The sequence below is a fragment of the Trachemys scripta genome, chromosome 2 (assembly GCF_013100865.1).
Source record: "Trachemys scripta elegans isolate TJP31775 chromosome 2, CAS_Tse_1.0, whole genome shotgun sequence".
Classification (NCBI taxonomy): domain Eukaryota; kingdom Metazoa; phylum Chordata; order Testudines; family Emydidae; genus Trachemys; species Trachemys scripta.
The window spans coordinates 40801419-40818943 of record NC_048299.1 but is presented as its reverse complement, the minus strand read 5'-3'; the positions used below and the strand labels follow the sequence as shown (position 1 = coordinate 40818943).

The 17525-nt window shown below is 46.8% G+C and overlaps 1 protein-coding gene across 1 annotated transcript in view; it reads left to right on the top strand.

Moving 5' to 3' along the window:
• Positions 1–13109, top strand: part of SLC25A40 (solute carrier family 25 member 40) — an 84474-nt gene extending 71365 nt beyond the window's left edge. The window contains exon 12 of the mRNA XM_034760384.1: positions 11116–13109. Coding sequence (XP_034616275.1) covers positions 11116–11249 — 134 coding nt within the window. The 3' untranslated portion in view covers positions 11250–13109. The remainder of the gene's footprint in view (positions 1–11115) is intronic.
• Positions 13110–17525: the final 4416 nt, after the last annotated feature.

Genomic DNA, 17525 nt, shown 5'->3' with positions numbered 1-17525 from the left:
CCGAGTCTTGTCTCTGACGAGGCGGGGGGGGGTAGAAGCGCTGAGGCTGCGGCCTAAATGGTCTGCGCTGAGGGCCCACAACATGCATCCCCAGGGAGCGCATGATTGTTCTCGAGTCCTTGAGGCTCTGCAGGCGAGAGTCCGTCTTGTCTGAGAACAAACCATGTCCCTCAAAGGGCAGATCTTGTAGGGTTTGCTGCAGCTCCGGAGGCAAACCCGAAACTTGAAGCCAGGAGATCCTCCGCATAGCGATACCCGAAGCCATGGTCCTCGCAGCCGAGTCTGCTATATCCAAGGAGGCCTGCAAGGAGGTCCGAGCCACCTTCTTACCCTCCTCTACCATGGCTCCAAACTCTTCCCTGGACTCTTGGGAAATCAACTCCTTAAACTTCCCCATGGAGTTCCAGGAGTTAAAATTGTAGCGGCTCAGTAGCGCCTGTTGGTTCGCCGCTCTAAGTTGTAGCCCTCCGGCTGAGTAAACCTTACGGCCAAACAGATCAAGCCGCTTAGCCTCTTTTGATTTAGGCGCTGCAGCCTGCTGGCCGTGGCGCTCTCGTGCATTCACTGATTCCACCACCAGTGAACACGGTTTGGGGTGGGTATACAAGTACCCATAGTCCTTAGACGGGACAAAGTATTTCCTTTCCACCCCTCTCGCTGTGGGAGGAATAGAGGCAGGAGTTTGCCATATCGTATCCGCATTCGTTTGGATCGTGCGGATCAGGGGTAACGCCACCCTCGATGGGGCATCCGCTCCAAGGATATTCACGATCGGGTCGTGCACCTCCACTATCTCCTCCGCCTGCAGGTCCATATTACGGGCCATCCTACGCAGGAGATCCTGGTGAGCCCGAAGATCTATTGGAGGTGGGCCCGTGCACGATGTGCCCGCCACTGCCTCGTCCGGCGAAGAAGAGGAAGATGCCTCCGGTGGAACGGGATCCAAGGGCTGGTCCTGGTCTTCCTGTTCCTGGGCCGGAGCGTCACCTGCGCCTGGGTCCAGGGCGTCAGGCGGTACGGACACGGAAGCCTCCATGTCCCCTGGCGGAGGCCGAGAGATTGTGGACTCCGGGGCCCTTCTAACGGAATGACCCGAGCGAGAGGTCGAGGGTATTGGAGCCCCTTGCTCCTGATGGTACGCCCACGGGGTCCAGAATGACCAATGAGATGGGCCATGAGAATGGTCCTCTGCCCTCTCCCGCCAATGGCCCAAGTCCTGTTCCTCGGCTTGCCCTTGAGGGGGATATGCCGATCTCGAGAGGTCCTCCGATGAGTGGGATACCGATCTCGATGGCCACGGCGGTGCCGAGAGCGTCGAGGCGATTCCCGCGGTCTGCGGTGCCGCACGGTGCCGGTCCGGAGATCTATCTCTACGCGGTGCCGGCGATCGGTGCCGGGGCCGCGATCGGTGCCGATGACCTCGTCGGTGCCGGGAGTCAGATCTGGACCTCGACGAGGACCTGGAGTATGCCCGGTGCCGGGAGCGGCCTCTCGACGTCGAGCATCGGCCATAGCGGTGCCGAGAACTACGTCTCGACGTCGATCGGTGCCGACGATCATAGCGGCGCCGAGACGTAGAGCGTTGTCTCGAAGAAGATCTTGGCCGCGAGTACGACCGGTGCCGAGGCGATATTCGGTGCCGGGACTGCGAGCGGCGTGGGGACCTGCTTCGGGACCTGGATCGGTGCCGAGGTTCCAGCCCTTGTGATGGAGGGCGGATTAGTGCAGGTTTCCCTCTCGACTGGACCGGGCGAGTTAATGGTGCCGTCGGTGCCGGTGGTTGAGGCGGTGCCGGCTCCGTGAGAGCTATTAAGTCTCTCGCCGCCGTGAAGGTCTCTGGAGTCGACGGGAGGCATTGTATCACCGCCGGCCTCGGTGGAGACACTATCTGCACCGGACTCGACGGCCTCGGTGCCGGAGTCGACGGTGCTGGAGGCACCTGTTTCCGGTGCTCCACCGGCGGACGCGGCTCTACCCCCGGCACTGGGGGAGCCGGCGTCTTCGGCGCGGAGGTCCCCGTCTTATGGGCTTTTTTATGCCCCGGGGATAATGACCGGCGTCGAGGCACTTGCTGCGCTTGCGGTGCCGACGAGGTCCGGTGCCGGGGCGGCTTGTCCGACACCACTCGCGTGGTCGTCGTGGCCGGTGCCGCCGGAGCACTGCGCACCGAGGCGCTGGGTGCCGGGGCCTGACGCACCGATGGAGCGTCCGGGCTAAGTGCCGCTTCCATCAAGAGTTGCCGGAGCCGAAAGTCCCGCTCCTTCTTGGTCCTGGGTCTGAAGGCCTTACAGATCTTGCACTTATCTGTTTGATGGGACTCTCCCAGGCACTTCAGACAGGAGTCGTGCGGGTCGCTCGTGGGCATAGGTTTAGCGCAGGAGGCGCACTGCTTGAAGCCGGGAGCTTTGGGCATGAGCCCGAGCCCGCGGCCGGGGGAGAAAGGGGGAGACGACCCCCTTAGTCCCCTGGACTATTATAACAACTAAAACAACTTGAAACTACTAACTATTTAACTACAACTTTAGAACTATAACTATAACTATAACTACAACTATGAACAAGAACAAAGCTAGGGAGAGTGGAGCACAGCTATGCCGCGCTCCACAGTTCCAACGACCGTCAGGGGCGGTAAGAAGGAACTGAGGGGGCGCCGGGTCGGCTGGGGTATATATTCAGCGCCATGAAGGCGCCACTCTAGGGGGCTCCACAGCCGACCCGCCGGTGTTGCTAGGGTAGAAAATCTTCCGACGATCGTGCACGCGGCGCGCGCACACCTAATGGAATGGATATGAGCAAGCACTCGAAGAAGAACCTGATATTCCTGGTGCCGCCCACACCAGCTCCAGTGGTACCCCAGTCTCAGGGAAAACCCACGTTGGGACTTACGCAGCACCATTCCCTGTCGAGAGGGGCGTCCCACCATTGATTGTCCACCCGAAGTCGTCACGCCTCAGGACTAGAGAGGCAGGCCCAGTGGAGCTGTACCCGTGCCTCAGTGGGTCACAACTGAGGATGCCAAATTCAGGAGGAACTGCTGAGAAATAGGGCAGATAAGTAAACTTCTGTTTCACCACGCTGGCTAACAAGAAAATATAAAGGCAGTTTCCTCAGGCATTGCAGTTCTTATATCACCATCAAAAACACTGGATTCAGAGATGACTGGTTCTTTACAACTAGTCTCATCAAATAATAGGTTCTTCTGATCCCAAAAGACCAGCCACATACCCAGGGGGTCAATATATAACTGAGATCTTACCCCAAAATCACGCTGATGCCAATCCTTTAGCATATAAAATCTAAAGGTTTATTCATTTAAAAAAAAAGGTGAGAGTTAAAATTGGTTAAAGGAATCAGTTACATACAGTAATGGCAAAGTTGTTGGTTCAGGCTTGTAGCAGTGATGGAATAAACTGCTGGCTTAAGTCAAGTCACTGGAATACATCCATAGCTTGGATGGGTCATTCAGTCCTTTGTTCAGAGCTTCAGTTTGTAGCAAAGTTCCTCCAGAGGTAAGAAGCAGGATTGAAGACAAAATGTTTCCAGATCATATTTTAATCAGATAACATCACAGGAGCCCTCTTCGGTCTCCGTACAGGGGACACCAATCGAGGGAATCAAGGCGTACCTCGCCGGTAAATTGGCACAGACCCTCTGAGTGGCCGCCTGGCAAGAACTCCTGGACTTGGCCCGATTGTCTCCAAGGACTCGGTACCGATCACCGGACCATTTGAGTATCGGAGATCGCAGATCACCGGGCCTTCATCGCCCGTCTCCAAGCAGTAGGTCGCACTAGTCAGGAAGAGTTTCCTGGCAACCAGCCCGTATTAGCTCCCAGTCCCGTTGGACATCCCAGTACTGTTTGAGTAGCGTGAGATGTGGATCGCCAGGTCCCCGATGCAGATCCACCAAATGCCGTCAGTCCCCGAGATCCCGACCAAGACGCCCGTCTTGCTCAGACAGGTCAGCTTCAGGACGCAATGACCGGCACCAGTCGGACAAGAGCCACCGCTCCTCCCGATGCTGGTCACCCAGTACCAACCACTCCGCTTATACCTCCGGCATGGAGTGAAGTTCCCTGACTGTGGGACAGGCCCCGGTACCTGTGGTGCAGGGCTACATCATCAGCACCGAAACCTGTCCCACGGCCTCACCCAACCTTCCCAGGCTGCCCAGTAGTGTCGGGAGTCTTGGAGAGGCCAGCGGACTCGGTATCCCGTCCCCCTCCGGTGCGTGAGGCTTCGGGGGGTAAAACCCCACAGGTCCAGGAGGACCCAGGGGAGCAAGCTGGTGGACTACCAATGGAAGTGGAGGTTCCTGCGGCATTGGCATTGTCCTCGTCGTCGCCAGACTAGGCTATCACAGGGCCCCCTCACCCAGTTCCTCAAGATGACTCCAAAATGCACAGAAACTTTAGAAGAGGGTCGCTTCCAAGCTGGGGCTTCAGACAGAGGAACTGGAAGAGCCCTTGGACTCTGTTTGCTCCTCGTCTCCGGCCAGGGTGACCCTATTCCTTCATGGAGGGGTTTCCAAAATCACTAATATCCTGTGGCAGACCCCCTCCTCATTGGCCCCATCTCTAAGAGGGCCGAACGCAAGTACTTTGTGCCAACCAAGGGACATGAGTACTTATACTCCCACCCTGCCCCCAATTCCCTTATAGTAGAGGCGGTTAACCACAAAGAGAGGCAAGGTCAACCCAGGGCCACCCTCAAAAAATAAAGGACTTGAGGAGGCTGTATCTCTTTGGATGTAAGATTTATTAGTCTTCCAGCCTTCAGCTGAGAGTGGCCAACCACCAAGCCCTCCTTGGCCGATATGACTTTAATATATGGCAAGCTCTGGCCAAGTTCGAAGGGTCGCTCCCCGAGGCTTCCAAGAAGGAGTTCCGACCGATCATCGATGAAGGCACGACCACAGCCAGGACGGCCCTCCAGGCGGCGTCGGATGCTGCTGATGCCCGCACAATGGCTTCCACTATCTCCATGTGGCGAGCCTCCTGGCTGTTCCTCTCTGGGTTGTCCTCTGGGGGTCAGCAGTCAATGCAGGACTTGCCCTTCAACGGCTAAGCCCTATTTGCAGGAGTAAGTTGCATGGCTTCCAGGGCTCCCACACCATCCTGAAAACCCTGGGTCTTTACGTCCCAAACCGCAGCAGCCTCAGGGCCAGGGGAGGCAGCCTCAGCAGGACCAGCCCCACAAACGAGGCAAGGGCTACAAGTGCCGTCCAAGCCGTTGGGCTCGACCCATGCCAAGCAAGGGGCCAAACATTTTGAAGGTGCGCCTGAGGTGACCTATCAGACTGTTCCCCGGATCCACCTGTCCCAGTGTTCTCCAACCACTTTCCCCTTTTCCTCCCTGCTTGGACCACTATAACCTTGGACTGATGGGACCTCAGCACAGTGACGCAGGGTTATACGCTCCAATTCCTTTATACCCCCCCCCTTCCGATCCACCTTTCCTGTCCCTCTTCAGGGACCCCCTCACGAGAGTCTTCTTACGCAGGAGGTAAAGGGGTTGCTACAGCTGGGTGCGGTGGAAGAGGTTCCTCTCGAGTACAGGAACAAGGGGTTCTATTCCTGGTACTTTTTAATCCCAAAGGCCAAGGGCGGTCTATGGCCTGTCCTGGACCTGCGAGACCTCAACAAATACCTAAAGAAGTTAAAGTTCCGCATGGTTTCCATGGCTTCTATTATCCCCTCCCTGCTGCCCTCGACTTGAAGGATGCTTACTTCCACATAGCGATCTTTTGAGGACACACATGCTTCCTCCGGTTTACAGTGGGGCCCCAACATTACCAGTTAGCAATCCTCTGTTCGGCCTGGCGACAGCATCGAGAGTGTTTACCAAGTGCATGTTGGTAGTAGTGTCTTATCTCAGGCATCGGGATATCCATATCTACCCATATTTTGACGACTGTCTCGTCAAGGGCAGCTCCAGGTCTCAAGTCCAAAGGGATGTTGCGGAGCTTCAAGCCACGTGCCGCGCTCTTTGCCTACTGGTAAATGACAAAAAGTTGACATTAGTGCCAGTGCAGAGGATAGAGTTCATCGAAGCGGTCCTCGACTCGATCTGCGCCAGGGCCTTCCTGCTGCTGGAAAGGTTCCACACGTTGACGAACCTCATCGAGGAAGTCTCCACATTCCCTCTGACTACAGCTAGAGTCTGTCTGTGCCTGCTGAGTCACATAGCAACGTGCACTTACATGGTCCACCATGCCAGGCTCTGGATGCGACCCCTGCAACAATGGCTGGGGACAGTCTATCCTCAGTTCCAAGCCCCCCTGGAAAAAATCATTACCATTCCCCAGGCGATACTTACCTCACTGTGATGGTGGACTGACCACAGGACAGTCCTGAAAGGGGTTCGTTCGACAACCCCCGTCGCACCATCAACTTGGTGTCGGATGCCTCAGACCTCTGCCGGGTTACACATCTTGGCAACCTCCAGACACAGGGGATGTGGTCCCCAGAAGAGGCGAAGTTGCACATAAACATCAAAGAGCTCCAAGCAGTCCGGCTGGTGTGTGGAGTTTTCCTGCCCCACCTGTCAGGCAAGGTGGTATGAGTCCTGACAGACAACACAGCCTCGATGTTCTACATCAATAGGCAAGGGGGAAGTGTGCTTGTCAGCTCTCTGACAAGAGGCACTCCGTCTATGGGACTTATGCATCGGCCACAAAATTCACCTGGAAACTTGTCACTTTCCCAGTGTCAGGAATACGCTGGCAGACCAGCTCAGCAGGCACATCTCCTCTCACCAGGAGTGGTTGCTCCATCCAGAGGTAGCCTGCATGATCTTCCAAAGGTGGAGAACTCTGCAAGTGGACCTGTTTGCTACCAGACAGAACAGGAAATACCATCGGTTCTCGGCAAGGGCTCCCTCTCCAGTGCCCCTTCCTGGCCCCTGCCCAACCGACCAGTTCTGCTGTTGCAGGACCACAGTTGTCTCCTACACCCCAACCTCAAGTCCCTCCACCTCTTGGCGTGGATGCTGTGTGGCTGAATCCGGAGGAGCGGACCTGTTTGGAAGGAGTCCAACAGGTTGTCCTAGAAGTAGGAAGCCCTCAGCTAGACTGACTTACCTGGTCATGTGGATGAGGTTTTCCCACTGGGCATCCGAACGTGGCATCTCTCCCTTGCGTTCTTCCATACAGGCTGTGCTGGACTACCTGCTCCATTTGAGGAACCAGGGCCTGGCCTACTCTTCCATTAGAGTGTATCTTGCGGCCATGTCCACTTTTCACTCTCCGATCCAAGGGCAGATGGTGTTTTCCCATGACATGATGGTCGGATTCTTGAGAGGGCTCAGGAAACTCTTCCTGCAGATATGGGCTCCTGTCCCGCAGTGGGATCTTAACTTGGTCCTCTCTAGGCTCACCGGCCCGCCCTTTTTGCTGCTGGGTTCCTGCTCCTTTTCCCACCTGTCATGGAAGGTCGCATTCCTGGTGGCGGTGACGTTTGCAAGACGGGTCTCTGAAATTAAAGCCTTGGCCTCAGAACCTAGAGCAATTTACCTAGCCAAGTGGAAGCATTTCTCGGTGTGGTCTTCCCAATGAGGCTTCTCACCAACTTAGTCACCCCTCCAGTCCATGCTGGATACCTGCTCCATCTGAAACAATAAGGCCTAGCCATTTCATCTACCAAGGTGCATCTAGCATCAGTCTCAGCCTTCCAATCTCTGGTGGGTGGTAGGTCAGTCTTCTCACATGAAATGTCCATTCACTTCCTTAAGGGTCTAGAGAGGCTTTACACTCAAATTCGCAAACCTCTCCCTCCCTGGGACCTACATCTGGTCCTGTCGAGATTCTCAAGCCCTCCCTTTTAGCTACTGGCATAGCTCTGTTGTATCTCTCCTGGAAGGTTACGTTCTTGGTAATGATTACCTCAGGCAGGAGGGTCTCAGAAATCAGGGCCTTTATGTCAGAACCCCTATTTATGGTGTTCTTTAAGGACAAGGTTCAACTGCACCTCCCCACCCAGAATTCCTCCCAAAGGCTTTCTTTCAGTTTCATAATAATCAGGCTATCATCCTGCCCCTTTTCTTCCCAAAACCACACAAAAATACAGAGGAGTGGCATCTCCACATGCTTGATGTTAGATGTGTCCTAGCCTTCTACATGGAGGGAACCAAGCCATTCAATAAATCCATGCAGCTCTTTGTGGCAGTAGCAGACAGGATGAAAGACTTATCAGTTTCGTCCCAGAGAATTTCATGCTTGATCATTTCCTGCATTCACACGTTCTATGAGCAGACAGGAGTCCTACCTGCCATCTTGACAGCCCATCTGATGAGAGCTCAGGCTTCATCAGCGGTGTTTCTGGCCCAAATCCCAATTCAAGACATCTGCAGGGCAGCGACCTGGTCGTCAGTACATACTTTCTCATGACATTCCTAGAGAGTAGTTATCAGTGGTTCACAGTCAAGCTGGAAAGGCATATTGACTATGGTCCCTCAAGGATCAGTTCTGGGTCTGGTTCTGTTCAATATCTTCATCAATGATTTAGATAATGGCATAGAGAGATTACACTTATAAAGTTTGCCGACGATACCAAGCTGGGAGGGGTTATAAGTGCTTTGGAGGATAGGATTAAATTTCAAAATGATCTGGACAAACTGGAGAAATGGTCTGAAGTAAATAGAATGAAATTCAATAAGGACAAGTGCAAAGTACTTCACTTAGGATGGAACAATCAATTGCACACATACAAAATGGGAAATGACTGCTTGGGAAGGAGTACTGAGGAAAGGGATCTGGGGGTCATAGTGAATCACAAGCTAAATATGAGTCAACAGTGTAACAGTAATGCAAAAAAAGCAAACATCATTCGGGGATGTATTAGCAGGAGTGTCATAAGCAAGACATGAGAAGTAATTCTTCCGCCCTACTCCTCATTGAGTAGGTCTCAACTGAAGTATTGTGTCCAGTTCTGAGCACATTTCAGGAAAGCTATGGGTAAATTGAGAAGAGCTACAAAAATGATTAAAGATCTAGAAAACATGACCTATGAGGGAAGATTGAAAAAATTGGGTATGGTTAGTCTGGAGAAGAGAAGACTGAGGGTGGATATGATAGTTTTCAAGTACATAAAAAGTTGTTACAAGGAGGAAGGAGAAGAATTGTTCTCCTTAACCACCGAGCATAGGACAAGAAGCAATGGGCTTAAATTGCAGCAACAGTGGTTTAGGTTGGACATTAGGAAAAACTTCCTGTCAGCGTGGTTAAGCACTGGAATAAATTGCCTAGGGAAGTCATGCAATCTCCATCATTGGAGATTTTTAAGAGCAGGTTAGACAAACACATGTTCCCTTCCAGTCCTATGATTCTTCTCCCACTACGCCATCACCCGATAGGCTAGGGATGACACCAAGTTTGGTAGAGCAGTGTTGCAATCCTCATGTCCATGAACTCCAAGTCCACCTCCTCAGGTATTGCTTGGGCATCACCTAATGTGTAATGGACCCGAACAAGCACTCAAGGAAGAAAAAACATTTACTAACCTTTCTATAACTGTTGTTCTTTCAATATGTTGCTCATGTCCATTCCATGACCCACCCTTCTGCCCCTGGCAAGTTAGCTGGCAAGAAGGAACTGAGGGTGTGGGGCTGGTCGACCTGTTGTACCGGTGCATGAGTGCGTGGCACCAGAAGGTGTTAGAGCCGGTCCGAGGGATACCACTGAGGGAAAAATCTCCAGCGACTTTGCATGTGGCGCGTGCTTGCACCTAACATGGAATTGACATGAGCAGCACATCTTGAAGAACAGTAGTTACACAAAGGTTAGTAACCATTTCCCTCCTCATTTATATGGTTTATTTTTATTTTCTAAGATGAATGAATTTTAAAAAGTAAACAAAGTAGGAAGTTTATTTCTGATTCTCATGCATCAGCCACACTATGATGGCAAGCACTCCAGAAGTGTGTTTAAATCCAAACAAACACTTTTAATTGCACTCCTTTTTTTAAAGCTTATGTTTTATAAAACCAACATTTTTCTTCTATTTCAGTGTTCTTTATGAAAATGTGGGAAGTCAGTGCAATACATTTTAAACAATTCAAATGAAAATCAAAATATAATCCAAAATGAAGTCCAAATCAGGAGCACAACCCAAAAAAAGGAGTTTTAGAATTTCAAAATTTGCATAGCAGTTATTTTTGTCTAAAGTGACATACAAGTCTAAACTTACTGTTATGAGAGTTAAATGGATTAAACAGATTAGAAGGTTTACTTCCCATGAACAACTATCATCCACAAAACAATGCACATTTTAACTATGGGCCTGATTCTGCACATGCATACCTTTGTACTCAAGTAGTCATGGTGGAATTGCCCACTTAAGAGCCCACATGAGTAAAAAAATAATGTGAAAATTAAAAAAAAAACAGGTAGGGGTGCTATCTTCTCACTTTTGAACCCCATCTACCAATACCAATTGCCTATATGACAATTAAAGGTTGAAAATTCAATATTACATGCATATAAAATGTACACCCAAAAATGCAGGCATCTGTTCCTTCTGCACCTGCTTCATGACTCCCACCTTCCTATTGTCCTAAATCCTCCTGACTCCCAGTGCACTCGCTCCCCACTGACAGACTTCAGTAGCCCAACAGCCCCATACAGGTTCTAGCAGCTGCCCCTTCTCCAGTCCACAGGGAAAGAGCTTCCTCTGAGCTCCTACCTCCACTCACTGTACTGTAGAAGGGAAAGGTGGAAGTGGGGCTACTGTTAGATGGCTGGGGTGAGCCCATAGTGCCGTACCTGCTCTGAGTGTACGGTGGCTCTAGCAGCCAAAGGGGGAACTACAGACAGCTCAGATAAAAAGCTTCCCGTAGTTGTTCACATGGTCATGGGTGCAACTGCAAAAATTGGTCCAAAATCATGACACTTCCCAGTGCTGGCACCACTGCATTCGTTCCTTGGGACTGCTTGAGTGTATTACATACTTAAGTGTTTGCAAGACTGTGGCCTCAGTTTCCTTAAGAATAGGATGTTTACCACTTTATTTGCTGCGGAGAGTGATACTACACAGTGTTATAGAAGCTTGTGGTCTGTCTTATTCTGAAAATGAGTGATATTTAGGGATAATTGGTGAATACATGTTTTTTTTTCCTGCAGGTATTGTTCCACGGTTGATTAAAGTTGCTCCTGCTTGTGCCATAATGATCAGCACCTATGAATATGGGAAGTCCTTCTTTCGTAAATTAAACAAACAAAAAATATACAAAGCTATTAATTCTCACTCAAGCTGAGATTGCAATGATAGTCAAGTATCTGGTCACGGTTGTGCCAACTTTGACTGTTGACTAGAATTAAACTATTCCAGACCAGGTAAAATTCAACCATGACGTTTGCTAACCAGATGCAATTCCCTTTACTTAGCACTTCCTTCAGGTTGCTTATGCACCTTTATTTCTGAATTCAAAAAAGTGTAAGAGTGCTACGTGGTGTGTATATTCCTAGAACCATTGTTTAAAATTTCATGTGAATTCTCTCTTTAAAGACCATGCTTTTAGAGAGCTAAGGAAGTAAATTGATAGTTTTATAATCATCAGAAATGGGTAAAACACACTTTGAGGATTGGTCAGAAACATGAAATAGTATTTGCCACCTGTATTAAAGAAAAAACCTCTTTCAGTGGAAAATGAGACTGGTATGGAACATGATTATTTCTGACATGCATTTTAATATTTCTCCAAATAGCCTCTCTTAAATGTATTTATGCTCTGAGAATCTATTAGGTTTGTGTTCAGAAAAATAGACAATATGTAAACAAACATGGAAAGTCTTTCATGAATGCTCAATCATGTATCTAAACATATCTAGATATTTGTCCCTTCAAGGAGTGGTTGTCTTGGCATCAGTCTTCTTTGTTATTGAAAGTTAGGTTAAGTATTTCATCAGTGTTTCAGTGAGACCGAGGGTAGAAGGGGGCACCACTAAATAGCCTAGAAATAGAACTGTAAAAAACATTTATATTTGGCCTTCCATATATGTGGTTTGAAAATTGTAAGTAGGAGTATCCTATAGACCACAAATATAATAGTTAGGAATCCTGTAACTTTCACTGGTCCTATATTGATTAGAAACTTTACATTACACAATCTTGAGTTAAATGAATAATCAGAATTAAGTTGTTTGCTATGTAACCATTTGCATGTTTTTCACTTTGATTCTGTTGCCATTTAAGTTGCAATTTCAAAGCAAAATAGTTTAATATTTGGATTCCATTGCAGAGCCATGTATTAAGCTGATTAGCTGGTTTATTTCTAAAAGTTGGAAATCAAATTTCCCATTAAGAGCCTGAGCCTGGATTTTTGCACATCCAAAAACTCCAGAGGGAAGCTTTGTGATGTCCAAGCAAGGTAGGAGGGAGCCTACAGGAGGGTAAAATGTGCTACCTATGACGACTAGTTGTGTGCAATCTTACTTTTGAAGTACAGTGGCTATTATGCTAAGGAATTTTAAATATTAAGATGTCTTGGATACCTTTTGGGTGCATGCAAGAGGTATGATGAAAGCTTTCACAAAACTAACTTCACTTCCATAGCATCTGAGGACCACAACCTAGTTCTTTAAGAATTGGCATTTAAGGTTTCTTGGTGGTGAAGGGGGGAGGTGTTAAACTTTGTCAGGGGTTCATCTTTGTCACCTAAAACTAAAGTATGTAGGTGACCTTTCTACAGCCCTGAAGCAGTAAGCTAGAAATCACCAGTTCATTTGTGGCTCTTCAGGTTTTTATCCTTTCATTAATTCTGGACTGCTCTTTGTCCCCACTGATCGCATTGTAGGCTTTGTTGTTGCTATATTTTTATGCACAGTACTAGTACATCCACTTCATAGTGACTAAGTGTTGCCTGTCATGCTCACAGAGTTCAGTAAACTAAGATAGTGCCCACTATATGTTATGTGGCCAAGGAAAGAGAGCTTTTTTTTTCTTGTGGAAAAACACAGTTTTGCTAGCCATCAAAGATGATGATTAAGAGTCCTGCAGGTTAAAAGGATGCAGAATAAACAATGGTGAGAGGGGGCAGGAAAATGAGTTCTCATTCAAGTGATCCATGAAGAATTCTTTCTCAGGATAATTTACACTTTAATAATATAAAAAGAAATAGCACTTTATGAAAACTACATACATCCCAATAAAAATGGAGATAAAGAATGTAATACATGGTTTAATCATCATGGAAATGAGTTCAGATACTAGCGATCGATGGGATAAAAATGTTAATATTTAATAAAATCAAATTTTTTCTTGTTTTGTGATCCTGTGTACAGATAGTAGAAAGTTTAAACTCTTATTCATGAATATTTATTTCATTAATTTGACTGTGGTTTAATATAGATGCTTTGTGATTTTTTTTTAATTGGTTTTGTTTTGAAACCTCAGCTCTGTTCTGTCTGACACCTTACACTTCATGCAAGAGGTAGCTTCTAAAACCAGGCTTTAAACTATCCCACTTGGTTTATGTAAACTTGTAAAAGAAAAGATGGTAAATTTGAAATACAGAAAACATTAACCCTATAGCTGAGCCAGTGGACAGAGTAGGAGGGATAGGTTAAAAATGAATGACAGTTGCTGAAAAAGTTACATAAGAATGCCTATATTGGACTGACCAATGGTCCAGCTAGCCCAGTATCCTGTCTTCTGCCAGTGGCCAATGCCAGGTGCTTCAGAGGGAATGAACAAAACAGGTAATCATCAAGTGATCCATCCCCTGTTGCCCATGCCCAGCTTCTCGCAAACAGAGGTCAGGGACACTTCAAAGCATGGTTTTACATCCCTGCCCATCCTGGCTAATAGCCATTAATGGACCTATCTTCCATGAACTTAGATATCTAATTCTTTTTTGAACCCTGTTATAGTCTTGGCCTTCACAACTTCCTTGGGCAAAGAGTTCCACAGGTTGACTGAAAAAAATACTTCCTTTTGTTTTAAACCTGCTGCCTATTCATTTTAGTTGCTGAGCCCTAGTTCTTGTATTATGAGGAGTAAATAACACTTCCTTATTTACTTTCTCCACACCAGTCATGATTGTATAGACTTCTACCATATCCTCCCTTAGTCATCTCTTTTCCAAGCTGAAAAGTCCCAGTCTTTTTAATCTCTCCTCATATGGAAGCTGTTCCATACCTCTAATCATCTTTGTTGCCCATTTCTGTATCTTTTCCAATTCCAATATATCTTTTGAGATGGAGCGACTACATCTGCACACAGTATTCAAGAGGTGGGCATACCATGGATTTATATAAAGGCTGTATGATATTTTCTGTCTTCTTATGGATCCCTTTCCTAATGATTCCCAACATTCTATTAGCTTTTTTGACTACCACTGCAAATTGAGTGGATGTTTTCAGAGAACTATCCACAATGATTCCAAGATCTCTTTCTTGAGTGGTAACAGCTAATTGAGACCCCATCATTGTATATGTATAGTTGGGATTATGTTTTCCAATGTGCATTACTTTGCATTTGTCAACATGGAATTCATCTGCCATGGTGTTGCCCAGTCACCTAGTTTTGTGAGATCCCTTTGTAACCTGCAATTTTTTCCACTTCACTCTTTACCCATTTTTCCAGATCATTTATGAATATGTTGAACAGTACTGGTCCCAGTACAGAGCCCTCGGGGAAACCACTCTATACCTCTCTCCATTCTGAAAACTGACCATATACTCCTATCCTTTCTACCAGTTACTGATCTATGAGAGGACTTTCCCTCTTATCACATGACAGCTTACTTGCTTAAGAGCCTTTGGTGAGGGACTTAGATTTTCAGAAAGTTTTTGACAAAGTACACTATATCACCCTTCCCACATGCTTGTTGACCACGTCAAAGAATTCTAGTAGATTAGTGAGGTATGATTTCCCTTTACAGAACCATGTTGACTCTTTCCCAACAAATTGTGTTCATCTGTATCTGATAACTCTGTTCTTTACTACAGTTTCAACTATAGTTAGGCTTACCAGCCTGTAATTGCCAGGATCACCTCTAGAGCCTTTTTTAAAAATTGGCATCATATTTGCTGTCCTCTAGTCATCTGGACCAGAAGTTGATTTAAATGATAGATTACATACCACAGTTAGCAGTGCTGCAATTTCACATTTGAATTCCTTCATAACACTTGAGTAAATACCATCTGCGACTTATTACTGTTTATCAACTTGTTCCAAAACCTCCTCTAATGACACCTCAATCTGGGACAGTTCTTCACATTTGTCACATAAAAAGAATGGCTCAGGTTTGGGAATCTCCCTCACATCCTCAACTGTGAAGACTGAGGCAAAGAATTAATTTAGTTTCTCCACAATGGGCTTATTGTCCTTGAATGCTCAGTTAGCATCTCAATCCCCAGTAGCCCCATGGGTGGCTTAGGAGGGTTCTTGCTTCTGATTTTTACTTCATTTGACTCTAGATTCCCTTTCACAGATAGTGCCACTCCCGCACCAGTATGACCTATTCTGTCCTTCCGCTATATTTTATTTTAGTTTTGGAAGGACAGAATAGGAAGGACCTATTCTGTCCTTCTGCTATAATTGGTTTTAGTAATGAATTGAAAACTAGAGGCATGATCACAAATAAAACAGCCATTTACTTCACTGTGACAGGCCCATAGTTTTTAAATAATTTAACAAACTCTTATTGTTGAGGTCACAGGCTATCCAGGAGGCATGGAGGGAAATGGAGTCACAATGACTAGTGCCTCAAAAGGCCAAAGACCTGAGTGTTCAAGGGTGTTTATCATCTGTCTTTACACTCTTCTTGGATGAAAGAACAGGCAACCCTGCCCAAAAGAGTTAATTCTGGATGCTCTTGGCCCAGGCAGGATGTTGCCTTCTGGTAAATAGGAGTTTAAAACGAAAATAGAATGCAAAATGGACAAGGAAGATAAGTATGACAATTGTGCAAGTGCACAGAAGAGGGGAGATAAGGGCTCTCCATCCAACTATTAGAATGCCAAAGGATTTTTAGCAAAAAGGTTAGGAATCCACTTGTTAAATATTTATTATAATGGCATCCAAAGGCTCCAATTGAAATTGAGGCCATATTGTGTTGTACAAATTCAGAAAAGAGACTCCCTGCCCTGAAAGTACAGAACAATGAAAGCATAAGATTAAACCAGAAGGCAGATTTAACACTGAAAGAAAAATGCTTTTTGTGATGTGTATAATTCAATTATGTAATGCCACTTGATCAAGGTGAATTTCTTAGGGTACATCTACACTACAGGGGGGAGTCGATTTAAGATATGCAAATTCAGCTACGTGAATAGCGTAGCTGAATTCGACGTATCGCAGCCGACTTACCCCGTTGTGAGGACGGCGGCAAAATCGACTTCTGCGGCTTTCTGTCGGCGGCGCTTACTACCACCTCCGCTGGTGGAGTAAGAGCGCCGATTCGGGGATCGATTGTCGCGTCCCGACGGGACGCGATAAATCGATCCCCGAGAGGTCGATTTCTACCCGCCGATTCAGGCGGGTAGTATAGACCTAGCCTTAGAAACTTAAAGAATTTAGACTGTGAATGAGTAGAATTTGCAATTACAGGGCAATAGTTTTCAGCCCTCATGCTTCAGGATGTAGATGGCTCCACGAGCTGTGCTCAATTTTATTTATAATATAGTGCATAAATACTGCATGAAAGTTTTATGCCTTCCTCTGGCGCATCTTGGCTTTGAAAGCTCTTACGCCATAGCTTGAGATATTGTTTATTGTGGCACAACATGTACTTTAGAGGAAGGGGCAAGAAATGCTATAATGGATATTTGTAAAATAAGAAAAGTTTGTCTTAGTGGTTAATTTATGTCTGAAGCACATGTTTAAAACACTTTTTTTTATCCTAACTAAATGGACTGTGGCCATTCACTTAAGGCTAGGTCTACACTGCCCTGCGGTTTGGACTACAGAGGTGAGAACAGTAATGCCTGTCAATGTGCTGCACTTCAACTTCCCAGTGTGGATGCAGCAGGTGTGAATGAAAAGGTTCCTATTTTGCATTAATGTAAGCCTGTCTGAAGAGGATTACGTTAATGCAAAGTAGGAATATTTTAGTGTGCATCCGCACAGGGGAGTTAGAGCATAGCACTTTGACCCACAGTGCTGTTAACACTTCTCTAATCCAAACTGCGGGATAGTGTAGACAAGCCTGTGACTACTTAATACCTTTTTAAATCCTGTCAAACTCTTAGCCTCAATGATACTTTATGGCAATACCTAGCCTTTTCTTTGGAGCCCACTGAACCACTATTTTCTCATTTCAAATGTAAGATTAGGTGTTCCTTTCTTTACTTCAAAAGATTCATTTTGCCTGTATGAAGTACTTTTATTAAGGAGACTTTCTATGTCAGAAAATCTCACATTCAAAATATAAGGTTAAGCTCAAGTTCCTGCCTTTATCAATTGAGTATAACCCAGGAGTTCAGACTTTCATAACGTGGATCACATATTAAAAGATTTCATGGATTTCCTCCTCTCCCATTCATGACTGTATAAGGTTCTTGCACCAACTACAGCAATTATGTAAATA